The following is a 13049-nucleotide window of genomic DNA, read 5'->3' as shown; positions in this document are numbered from 1 at the left end:
GAGTGGGAAGGGAGAGTCTAGAGTCCTGGGTTAGGAATTGTTTTAAATGCAATGCATGCGAGTTTTTGGGGAGTTTTTTAAAACAGTTTTGGATGTGTAGGTCCCAGTTTAATTGATAATCAATGGTAATATTAAGGAGTTTAGTATGTGGCACTAATTCTATTTTGGTATTATCAAGAGATGTGATAGTAAAGGTAGATGCGAGGGGAGACAGAATTTTTGGGAGGAATAGTACCAGTTTAGTTTTCTTGGGGTTAAGCTGAAGTTGGTTGTCATTAAGCCAGCATTCAGTAGAGTTGAAAGATTTTTGGGTGAGTGATTTGAAGGTGTGGCGGGTTGTAAGAAAAGCTGATGATAGTGGAGTCATCAGCATATTGTATGAGAGGACTCTGAGCAGAATGAGTGTAGATTGTTTATAAAGATGTTAAAAAGAATGGGTCCAAGAATGGAACCTTGCGGTACCCCAGTGTTAACTGTAAGAAATGGGAAAAGGAAGAAAGGCACTTGACTGATTGCTGCCAGTTAGAAAGAGAGCTGAAAAACCAGTTGACAGTGGAGCTTGAGATACCAAGACATATGTTTAGAGTGAGAGACTGTATTGAATGCTTTGGAGAGGTCAGGAAAAAGGGAGGATTGCAGATAATTATTTTCCCTAGCTTTTAAGTTGGCGTCAGTCAATAATAGTGAGGCTGTAGTTATGTTGTGCTTGGAGTGAATATCATGTTCGATTGGAGAGTAGAGTTTCATGTAGAAGTTATTTGAAAAGTAGTTTTATCTATGCATTTTTTGAGTATTTTTAGTTTGTGAATTCAGTAGAATTCCCTCCTTTGTGAAGTGGAATGATACAGATGTTTTTCCAGGTAGTAGGGACTATTGATTCTTGACCAGATCTGTTAATTAGTATAGAAATGGAGTATGCTATAGAGCTAGCAGCTAGTTTAAGGAATTCTGCTGGTAGGTTGTCAGCTGAGGGAGAGCACGGTTTAAGTTTTAACAGTAGAGATTTAATGTAGGGGTAGGGGACAGGTTTGGTAGAAGAAGTAGATTTACATTGGGGTGGTGAGAATCGTGGAGTAAGATATGAATTTTGGCAGTTTTGAGTTAGGGTGATTATTGAGTCTATGAAATGGGTGTTAAATTTTGTGGCAGTTTCTAAAGGAGAATGATTAGAATGTGGATTCGGTATGCTGGGAGAACCAGAGTTAAGAATCTTGTTAATGGTGTTCCAAAAATTTTTGATGTTTCTGGTGATAAATTTGTGGTTTTAGATGAGTAGAGTATGACAAAAGAAATTACTGTTTTTTTTTTTTTTTTTTTAAGTTACAAAATTGTTTATAGTTAAGAGCTGAGTGGGGCATTGTAATTTTAGCCAGTTACCCTATGCAACATCCCTTTTGTGCGTTAGGGCTCGGGTGGAATGAGAAAGCCAAGATGCATGGTGGGATTCCCTTCATTTATTTCTGAAGAGAGCTAGGCTATTTAGAGGCTTCAGAAATCGGCAGTTGAATGTCTGATCTGCATCATCTAGAGGTAGACTCATGAAAGGCCAATTTATAGAGGAGAATGAGGCTGCGACATTCGTTATGTTTGTGTTGTCTAATCTTATGTATGGAATGCCTTTGAACAAAGATAGGGGGATGATCAGTGATAGAATCAGTGCCTGTCTTGGGGTTCTGGTATAGACTACGATTTGACACTAGGATCCAATCTAAGATGGTGCCAGTATTACTGGTTTTATTGTAACTGGTAAACGTGGTAATAAGTTGACTGAAGCAATGAAGATTAATGCTTGAAGAGGGGAAGTCTGTGGTTAAGGTTTAAAAAGAGAAGCAGGTACCTATATGCCGATTCTTAATGCCTTGAATCAAGTACCCGTTCCTGTAAGTACTAGTGAACCTATGTATATTAATGTTTCTTTTATTACTCCCTATAGCTTAGACAGTAACTTTATTTCTCTCATCATTAATAAAAATTGGAACATCATATCTAACGATGGTGTTCTGAGTAAAAAATTACCACCTAAGCCAATTGTCTGGAAAAAGGGAGAAACTTGAAACAACAGATAACAAGCAATGTGTCTAGGAACACAGAGTGAGTGGGTATGTATCAGCAATATGTATATTATTGTACATATTGATTACAGAACAGACATTCACAGTAAAGGAACATTACATATGACCTCAAATATAAATTCAACTGCTTGTCAACCAAAGTAATTTACTTGGCACAGTGCCAGGCTTGTCCTTCATTTTATTTAGGAAACTACGAGAACGGGTGTACGAACACCTTTACGCAATCAAGAAAAAGAAAACAGAGAATGCACTTGCCAAACATATTATTGACAACCCTAGCCATAATTTCAACTTTAAAGCAATTGATACCATATCACCTGACAGCCGTGAAGGACCCTTTGAAGTCCTGTTGGAAGTACTAGAACTTTTTTGGCAGATTAGGTGCCATGCCAATGCCCCCCCTGGCCTTAATGAGACTATCACATTATATCCGTTACTGAAATTGAGAAGCCTACGACGTTGATATATACCATTGTCATGTTATATACTCTTGTGGGGGGGGGGGGGTTTGCTTGCTTTGTTTTTGGAGTGAATTTCTGTACATTACCGCGCACTTATGGAGTAATTTGTCCTTAGTAATCTTGCATTTTACCTTTACATAGGTTTACAAGTTGCTGTTTGATTTTAAATTTATCGTTTACATGTTAGCACATATATTTTTACCATATTTATTTTACAATTACAATACACATGCTTTCTACATGACCCGGCTACATTAATTGTACTATTTAATAGTTCTTTGTTCAGGTGTCACTGTATATCCTGAACATATATTTATGACTTTTGTTAGACTTTGTAGTTTATGTGTTTTAAGTGGGTTTCTGACCAGACTATTGTAGTTCTAATGTGACTTTGTACCATCTTTCAATAGCAATTTCCCACAACAACGTTCTTCTTTTTTTGTAACTACTCGATTCTTTGATGTGATTTGTTTATATATGTATTCAGTGCTCAAGTTGAGTAACTTTTGTACATACTGGTTTTTGTTCGTTACTGCTCATTCCTAAGTCTGAAACGTAGTAATATATAGATGTGATTTGTATTACCATATATACTTTATGTATTTTTATATTTGTTTTATATTAGTATTTATTTAGATACTGTAATAATGACATCTTAGCGATGCTTTTAATCTTTTTAATGGTTCTGAAGTTTTGTTGATTTTGTTTTAAATTCATTCATAGATTCATCTCATTAGTTGTTAAGACACTATACCTTTAACTAATTGAAGCACAGAATTGTAACCTAGCAACGGCACCTTTTTGGCGCCAAAACCAGTATTTAAACCTTGTTTTTTGTCAGAATCTGTTTGTCTGAAGAAGTCCCACTATTAGTGGGACGAAAAGCGCTTCACAGTATTGGTTCAATAAAGCTTTTGGAGAAATCTTTTTTACTACTGGATTCATATGGATATTTTGTCGCATAGGACCTCTTTGTGGACATTTATTTAGCATCTAACATAATTGATTTTATCCTGGATTCTGTCTACAGCAGCTAATTGAGTGTGGAGAATTTACAAGTGTGGACTATACAAGAATTCCCTTGGCGTTCACAAGTACAGGGTAATTTTGTCTTCTGGTTTTTGTTTTCACTTGCCAATCTATGTTGACATCACCAAGAATTATAGTTTCACTGGAGATCGAGTTGGAGGTTCAGGCGAGAACATTTTCAAGTATGGGAATATATTCCCAGGAGGGATAGAAATGCCTACAATACATAACTTTTTATGACTATTTAGTGTACAGTTGGTATGTATAATTTCAGCCAGTTGTTTAGAATATAATACAGCTACGCCACCGTGTGTGTGTGTGTGTGTGTGTGTGTGTGTGTGTGTGTGTGTGTGTGTGTGTGTGTGTGTGTGTGTGTGTGTGTGTGTGTACGTGTGTGTGTGTGTGTACGTGTGTGTGTGTGTGTGTGTGTGTGTGTGTGTGTGTGTGTGTGTGTGTGTGTGTGTGTGTGTGTATACGTGTGCGCTGTCAGAGCAGATTTATTGTAGCCAGGAGGGAGAATGTCAGTATCATTGATATGAGGTTTGAGACAGGTTTCTGTGAGAATTACTATGTCAGGGGAGTAATGAGCAATCCAAGAATGAAATGTGCAGATTTTATTAGGTAGACTACCTATGTTAAGGGAGATAATAGTTAGGTTTTTGAAAGATTGTTTAGTATTAGGGAGAGAAGTGGAAATGTAGTTGGTATTTTGGTTATGAAAGGTGTTATGACCAGGGTTAGGGTAGATATTTCCACTTGAGAAGATTTTTTAAAACAAATGTATAGAGCTGGAGGCTTATATTTATTTGTTGTTTGAACTTTACTTTGTGAGGGTGGCAGTGGGTGGTGCGTCGTCTATATTTGAAAGTATGAAAGCCTGGAGGTTCAAAAAAATTAGGTGGTGCTATGTCAGAGTAAGGTTTGTCAGTGCAGGTGAGAGGGTGGATAAGTGTGAGGTAGGTGGTGGGTGAGATATTAGTTTAACAACAGGTAAGTAAAGAAAAAAGGAGGAGAAAGAGAGACGAGATGTAGATAGTAAAACATTTTAGGGGGTAGTAGATAAAAAAGAGATGCAACACAGGAGAAAAAAAGAGTTGCAAGATAGGAGAACAGAGTGACAGAAGTAGAGGAAGGCTAAATGAAGTGAGAAGTGTAAGGCAAAGTGTGGTAGGTAGATGGAAAAGAGAGGTGAGGCAGTAGTAAGGAAGTTAATTGGTGATTTTATGTGCTGTAGGTCAGGAGAATATGTAATAGGAGAAGGTTGGCTAGGGTTGAGGGAAAGGAGTATTGTTGAGAAGGTTGGAGAGGTTTAATTGGATGAGGCAGACAGAAAGAGGAGGAGCTTATAGGGAAATGGATGGAGCATAGACGGTATAAATGTGGAGTGTGTGGGGGGTAGTTGGGAATTTGGGGAAGGGTAGGGTAGCAAAGTGAAGCCCGAGCACAGTGAAGGCCGAACAGAGTGGGCTGCATCATCATGGCTGCAAAGCGAAAAAGATGATCAGTAAAGAGTGTAAAGGGGACAGTCAAGGTAAGGAAGTATGGAAGGAGTTTCATACAATTTGAGGGAGGATGAAAAAAGCAGAGAGACTGTTAAACAGAAAATTGTGATACAGCCAGAAGGATAGCGGTAAAGGTAGAAGCTGGGGGAAAAATGAGACCGAAAGGATCTGAAATGGTAAAGGAGGAAAGAGAAATGGAGTAAAAGATTTGTCAGGTCTAATGCAGGTTCTGCTAGGGACTTAAACAGGAATTTTGTTTCAGGGACAAAGTTTCAACTCAGTATCTCACAGCAACCAGTGGATGCAGCAGATTTCCTATTTCTACAGTTGATATGTTGGGGCTGTGGGAGTGCAGATATTTTGTATCCCTTAGCAGTGTGCACTCTGAGGAGAGTTTAACATAAATATATGCAGTATGGAATGCAATAACACAGGTAAGCTGTGATAAACTAGTCTGACGTACTTTAACAATGTTCAGTAAAGGGGTCCTGGAGTTAAGATAGCTGAACTGGTTCAGTTATTCAGACGGCTTTAATGTGACTCAGTCAGCCAGTGGTAAAATATTGGGATTATACAATATTTGAATTCCAGTTAGCATGCACAGTGCCATGGATGGTTGGTGACCTAGTTCACAGAGGGGAGTGACAGAGGAAAATTCTGAAATCTGAAAAGATGAAAATCTGATAAGAGCATTTTGCATTTTGGTTTCTGTGCATTTATCAGGACCTAAAAAGATGCATTCTATAACACTTACTGATATTCTTTTAGACAAAAAATCCTGACAGGTCTTTAACCACTAAAATGTTCTTTTGAAGCTGTGCTAAGTCTAAGCACTCATTTCTGCACAGGTAGTGCCCAGCCTCGGCTATGCTAGCACCCCGTAGTTCCCCGTGCACTTGGGCTACTGGGTGTGCTGACTTCCTGAGTATCTGCTCCATTGTTGCTTCTTGCACTGTTGGGTCTTCTTTGCCTTGCAGTAATCACAGGAAAGTGACTGTATTCAGTACCAACGGAAAGGTGGAGGCCTAATCCTACAAAATGTCCACACAGTCATCAGATAACCAAAGCAGAACTTTTATTGGCTTTGCCTGTGCTACCTTTTATAGCTGTGTGCTGTCTATCTTTTACATTAACATAAACCATCCATTGGCAATTTGTTCCAGCATATGAAGTGTAAAACTGTACCTGTTGTCCACCACCATATAGTAAGAGCACAGTGCAGGCAGGTATTTCATTTCTTAAATTGTCAGAGATTTCCCCCCACAGGGCTTTGCACTGGGTACAGTGAAATTGGCTATTTAAGAACATTGAAAATCTTTGTCATAGTCTCATTTAAATTTGAAAAAAAAAGGCGGCAAATTTTGTGCCCGTTCCTCATGTCTAGGTACAATACACCCCCTTTCAGGGATGCACAGAAACTCTGCTGAGGAGACCTGGTAAGACTGAGTGATATTTCACGTGCTGTTAGTGACTAGATGGAGAATTGTGTTCCATACAGACAGAACATTACATCAGCAGCTTTATAAAGTTAGCCGCTATAACCAGTATTCCTGTTTTCTCATGGTGTCAAACCAGGAGAGTCGTAGTCCTTTATGAAAAAGGGTATTGATTTTAAAATCAATGTTTATTTTTTAAAGGGGCCACACTAAGTGTATGAATTGGGAACCGCATGAAGTTGGAACGTGGGTTTCTCAGCTTAGTGTGGTTATATGCCATAGAAGAGCAAGTTTAATTTGTAGGTGTCCATGTACATATTTCCTTAGTTCATATAGCTGGTGGTTCTACTCTGGAAACGGTGACAGGAAGTGTGCAATATTGACTTCGTCTGTCATGTGCTGTCCCATTTTCCTGCATAAAGGCTATTCCTTGACAGGGTAGATATTGAGCAAGGCTGGTGATGGTTGTTGACACAGTAGAGGTGTTTGTGGGTAGATCACTGAGCGCTTAGCCTTTTTGTACTGGGGTACCTTTATCACAGCTGCAACATATTTCTTGTTCTGAAGATAGGAGCATGAGAAACTGAGAAGTAAGACTTAATCTGGATGGGATGCCTCCCCGTTTCATGCCTCTTTGATTGCGAGTAGAATAGACAGAGTATTTCTCTTCTGATAGGGCATATTGTGTAGTAAGGCTGTAAAAATTATAGTAAAAAAAGAACACATTTTAACAGTGATACAAAAATTTGCACATCTCCACTGGACCTACCTGTTGTGTAAGACCTTGCAGGATTCAATCTTAGGCAATATTTATTTTCCCAAATGCACAAGAAGTTAATATCTCATGAGATGACTAGCACTGAATTAAGTTTATGATGTGACGTGCATGTGGAAATTGTTTAATGAGTCGAGCGTGCATGACCATTTTCACCACATATTGCAGTTGATGATCTCTGATGTTTAAACATACTTTTTAAACAGAATGATCATTGATCCCTGAGAAGTATATCTAACATTTGTATGTTCTATTCTTAACAGCTGGAAAAGGCTTCTGGTCAGAGATGCTGGGAGTTGGTGATTTCTATTATGAGTTGGGTGTACAAATTATCGAAGTTTGCCTCGCCCTCAAGCACAGAAATGGAGGTGAGCAATGGATGCTTCATTGTGGGTGCACTGAATGTGAGGTGGTCCAGTCAGTCCCAGTTTGAGCCAGGCATGTGTTGACAAAGCTGTAATGAGAGCAGATAGGAGCATGAATGGCGATACATGTATGATGCCCACATCTATTCAAGTCAGAGTGTGGACACTGATTTCATGAAGGTGCGTGAGAAGTCTTAGAGGTTGCAGAGCTGTACATGTTTGTGAGAAGTAAGCTAAGAGTGGCTATTTATTTACCTGCCAGGTGACTTGTGTCTACCACATTATCATACCTGCTAGAGTTGTCTCTTCAACTCACTGACATACTTCATGTTAATCCAAATAACTCCACTGGGTTTCTTTTTACAGCTTATTAAATACATTGCTAGGTAAAAAACAAATAGTTTAATTCATAGGTTTATATGTATGTACTAGGCTAATTACCACTAGGACCTTTATTAGCCTAACCATGCAACCAAGCTGTGTCCCATGAGTTATTGTCCCTTATTCTAAAGGGAGTATGTTAGCCAGGGCTCTGTGGATGTTTCAGCTGTTGCATGTGTTTGGTCAGGTATATACAGAAGGGGGCATTATACTCAGTGATGGGTCTGATGAGGGCTGAATGGCATGATGACTTCCCTGGACCTAGATGCCATGCCCTTACTTATAACTTGAGTGATTTATAGTCTGACTTTAATACCCTAGACTTCTGCTGTTCAAAGGTAAGGTTACTGTCTACATGCATCCCCAAATCCCTGACTACTGGTTCTACTCTTAGGGGGTTTTATTGATGACATAGTTTTCTGTGGTGGCCGACTTCCCAAACTGTACTATAATGCTTTTTTTGACATTTAGTGGTAAGCTGTGGCTTTGGCACCAGTCATTTATTTATGTTAGACCGCCCTGTAAGATATTGGCATCCTGGAGGGATTCTGTGACTGCTTCTAGTTTGCATTTCTCTGCAAACTTGGTCAGCCAGAGACCCTCGATGTTGTCCTTGACTTCTGAGAAATTGATGCCAAAGTGGAGCGGACCCAGCATGGTGCCCTGTGGGACTCTGTTAGCGAATGGCCTGTTTGTGGAGGTAGTCTCTCTGATCCTAACTTCCTGGGTCCTTATCTGTGAGCCAGCTGGATATCCAGTGCATTCCATAGGGGTTTATGCCTTATTCCTTTATGCTGTTTACAATTCCCTAGTGGGTATTGAATCAAATACCTTAGCCAGGTTATGCACCATTTTACCCTCCTCCATTACCCTTGTAACCTTCTCAAAGAATTTCATGAGAAATTCCTTATTTCAGGAGAAATAAATCCATATTTCGGGCTATTTAGGAGACATCTTTGGATGTTATCTGGGCCTGTCTGAGCTCAGTTCTTGGCCTTAGAGCACAGGTAGAACCTGCTCCTTATTGATAATTGTTGGCATTTTCTGGAAGGTGGCAGGGGATGAGTGGAGGTAAAGTTGGATATGAATGTGTCAACCAGTAGCTTTGCTGTATTTCCCAGCTCCTTGAACATGGCTCCATTTACAACCAGTTTGGCACTCCATTGTGTGCTGCGTTTGAGGTTTCTGACAAAACTATAGAAGGCCTTATGGTTGTCCTTTGCCTGGGAATCTTTCTTTACTTCAAAATTGACTTTCTTGGACTTAATTAGATTTCTTAGTTGCCTGTTTAGTTTGATGAGAGAGTTTTTATCATTTTGGGTGTTACTATTCCCAGTTTTAGTAATGACTTTTTTGTTGCTGTATAACCTGTTTAATTATGAATTCTGCCTGGGTGGTTTGTTTTTTAGAGTTTATTTTGGGCTTACTTCTGGCAGGTACAGCATCTTCTATGCTACCACTGACATGGTTGTACAGAGTTTGAGCAGTTCTGCATAGGCAGTTTTGTTATCCGAAATATGAATCACGGCCACTGGAGTCACTACTCAGCTATAGTCTCCTAACAGGCTTTGTGCCATTCGAATGGTGGTCTGCAGTGATCATCCCTCTGCACATGTGCAGAGCATCAACAGATCTCAAGAATAGCAGACCCATTAGTCTGATATGCAAAGCCATGGCAAGAATAATCATGGAAATGATTAATGATGACATGGGAAACCTTCACTAGACTCCATCCAGTTTGGAGGGGCTTGACATTTTGAGAGGTTATAGTTTAATAGAAGGTAGTTTGCCTTGGAATAGTTCTAACTGTTTACTGGGGATGCATTAGTTGATTTTTATTTCAAAGGAGATGGCTTTGTGATCTGACCTTACTAGAGAGGACATAACACTATGTGGGGTGCAGTATTCTCCCATGTTTGAGAGAACATTGTCCTACATGTTTGTACCTCTAGTGGGTGTATGCACTGTCTGATCTAGGGTATTAGTGTTTACACTTTGTGGTCCTCACCAACTTGTCAGTTGGATGCACTACCGCAACTGTTGGATCCTCATTAGTTAAATCTGACCACAAATCAGTCACCTTTGAGCTGACACTAACACCAGAACTCACAAAGGGCGAAATCAGACTAAACAAACTTCACTAAGGCAAACTGTACCCTCCTGGGTGAAGGCATAACTGCATTCCAAGCCTCACCCCCAGCTGGAAGTGGTAACTACACTAAAGCCCTGTACAATCACTTGCATAAATGCACAGACTCGGCTGTTCCAGAAAGAATCAAAGCCAGAGCCCCAAGAAAAACCAAGCCGCCATGATGGACATCCAGCGTCAACAAACTTACAATAAATGCAAAATGTTGCTGTCCATGAAAGCAAAGGTGAGACCCCAACAATGGAAACACACTCTCCTCAGCCTCAACAGGCAAATAAAACAACATGTCAAATCCTCCAAGGGCTTCTTTGGAAAAAAAAACTTAGCTAGCACAGCCAAGGAAAACCTTAAGGCCTTTTACAGCCATGTACATAGCCTAAAAGGTAGAACCCAAGCATGTGCAGAACTAGTGGCCAACGGTGTCACACACACTGACCCCACAGAGATAGCAAACCTGCTAGCTGATAGGTTTGGTGAAAATTTCACCCCTATCCTCTCTAAATCCATCACAAACCGTGCCCCAAACTTCCCCTCACCTTACATATCTGAAAAACAGGTCATCAAAGCCTTGTCCAAGGCAAAAAAATCACAGCCTATATGAGACCAGACTGCAACGTAGGCTGTGTTCTGAACAAGCTAAAACATGAAGTAGCATCACCATTAAGTACCCTTTTCAGTCAATCTAACCACAGGCTCTGTTCCTGCAGAATGGCAATCGTCTCCCTCTCTCCTTTCCTCAACATCAATATTTGAGTCCCACAAGGGTCCATACTAGGTCCGCTGCTCTTCTGCATTTTCATTAATGATTTCCGTACCAGCATACCCCATGCTAATGTCCTCCAATATGTAGATGACTCCACCATCATCTGCATGGCCAAGTCTACTTCAGACCTACTTATACTCACCCAAAATGCCTTCACCTCCACTGAAACCTGGATGTATAATAACCATTCAGCCCTAAATGCTAATAAAACTAAACTCCTTGTTATTCACCCCCCAAAAAACAACACCCCTAACCTAAAATGAATTTACCATCAACTCGCTCAACAACACTTGTCTCAAAGTAGTCCCGTATACCAAACTTCTAGGGGTCGTCATAGCTGAACACCTAACTTTCTAGCAGCATATTAACGCAAACCTTAAAAAAAAACTTCAGAAACTAGGCATCCTGTGCAGGCATAAACACTTCCACACCTATGCAGCAAGAGTATCCCTTGCCTCTTCCTTTCTACTTCCATCCTTGCTCTATGGTGCATCTCTGCTTACTAATTTACAAGCCTCTCTTAAATCCAAACTCAACTCAACTCATGCTACAGTAAAAGTACAAAATTTGTAACCAGCGCCAAACACTTCTCCCACCACTGTGTATCACTCCAATGTAGAAAAAACACTCCAAGCTACAAGAATAAGTATAGGTTAGCGCTTTCCTTTACTGAATTAAGCAAACTTCTTCAGACACCACACCAATACAATTAAATGCTTAAATACTAAAAACATATATATGACATCATCACATTCAAAGAGCAAATCCTGCCTACAATTAAAATGGCAACAATATAATGACTACAGTAAACCTGAAAGTTATCAATCCCATAACCGTTTTAAAATATTATACACAAATACATATCTAAGAACTCATTATAAAAATTATAAGTTATAACTTATAACTATCCCCGTAAGTGTTCAAAGTGCCTATATATAATATATTAACACAGTTAGCACCTTCACAGTATGGAATCAACGGTTTCTAGTTAAGGGGAGATTCATCTGCGAGTCAAAGGGAGTTGTCTATTTGAGCACTTGCCGGAATTGCCCAGCTTTTTATGTCGGCAAGACGGAGAGGCCATTGAAGCTTAGTGTTTACGAGCATCTTTATAACATCAATAAGATGAATTTGAATAATGCTCTGGCTAGGCATGTGAAAGTTAACCCCACCCATGAATTCCTCTTTCTTGCCATTGACAAGATAATTGATAATGATGGGGGGGGGGGCATCATCCCTAAAGTTGGATGGAAAAGAGTTAGCCTGGCAGCTTAGACTTAATGTTCATACTCCCCCAGGACTCTTTATCTATTAAATGTATTCTTAAGTTAAAATCTCTGATTAGATGAACTGATAATTTATTGTATTTCCTAAGACTTTTTACTTGATAAAATGATTTTTAATTTGTTTAGGTTTGATAGTTATTGATGCTTTTTCCCCTTTTAAGGCCCTTTGAACACTTACGGGGATAGTTATAAGTTATAATTTATCATTTTTATAGCATGAGTTCTTAGATATGTATTTGTGTATAACATTTTTTAAAACTGTTATGGATTGATAACTTTCAGGTTTACTGCACTGACGCAGTATAACTGTAGTCATTATATTGTTGCCATTTTAATTGTAGGCAGGATTTGCTCTTTGAACGTGATGATGTCCTATATATGTTTTTAGTATTTAAGCATTTAATTGTATTGGTGTATTGTCTGAAGAAGTTTGCTTAATTCATTGCCAACATACTGGCTGACAGGTTCAGTGCAAACTTCTCCCCCCCCTCCCCCCCAAAAGGAGAGATATCTATACCAGAGGATTGTAGCCCCAAACATCTCGGTGAGAACTGCTCTCTCCAAAGCAAAAACACAGCATCCATGGGACGGATGGTGTCATGAACTCAATGAGGAATTAAACCGCAGTTAGGACAGCTGTTTAATCTTAGCCTCACCTCAGGATACGTACCCAAGGACTGTGGTCCCCCATTAGCTTGACAAGCCTTATCTGCAAAGCCATGGAGAGGATCATAATGGAACTCATAAATAAAGACATAGGGAACTTGCAGACTTTGGATCCAACCCAGTTTGGCTTTGTCAAAGGCAGATCATGCCTTTTAAACTTGGTT

At 39.6% G+C, this 13049-nt stretch overlaps 1 protein-coding gene across 1 annotated transcript in view; it reads left to right on the top strand.

Annotated features, from left to right (window-relative positions):
• Positions 1 to 13049, top strand: part of SNF8 (SNF8 subunit of ESCRT-II) — a 362588-nt gene that overhangs the window by 87259 nt on the left and 262280 nt on the right. Inside the window, exon 4 of the mRNA XM_044055396.1 lies at positions 7539 to 7643. Within this exon, the coding sequence (XP_043911331.1) occupies positions 7539 to 7643 (105 nt within the window). The remainder of the gene's footprint in view (positions 1 to 7538; positions 7644 to 13049) is intronic.

This window comes from Protopterus annectens, chromosome 13.part0, assembly GCF_019279795.1.
Source record: "Protopterus annectens isolate FY-2018-M chromosome 13.part0, PAN1.0, whole genome shotgun sequence".
Classification (NCBI taxonomy): domain Eukaryota; kingdom Metazoa; phylum Chordata; order Ceratodontiformes; family Protopteridae; genus Protopterus; species Protopterus annectens.
Note: the sequence above shows the minus strand (reverse complement) of the source record. Positions and strands in the feature narration are given on the sequence as shown.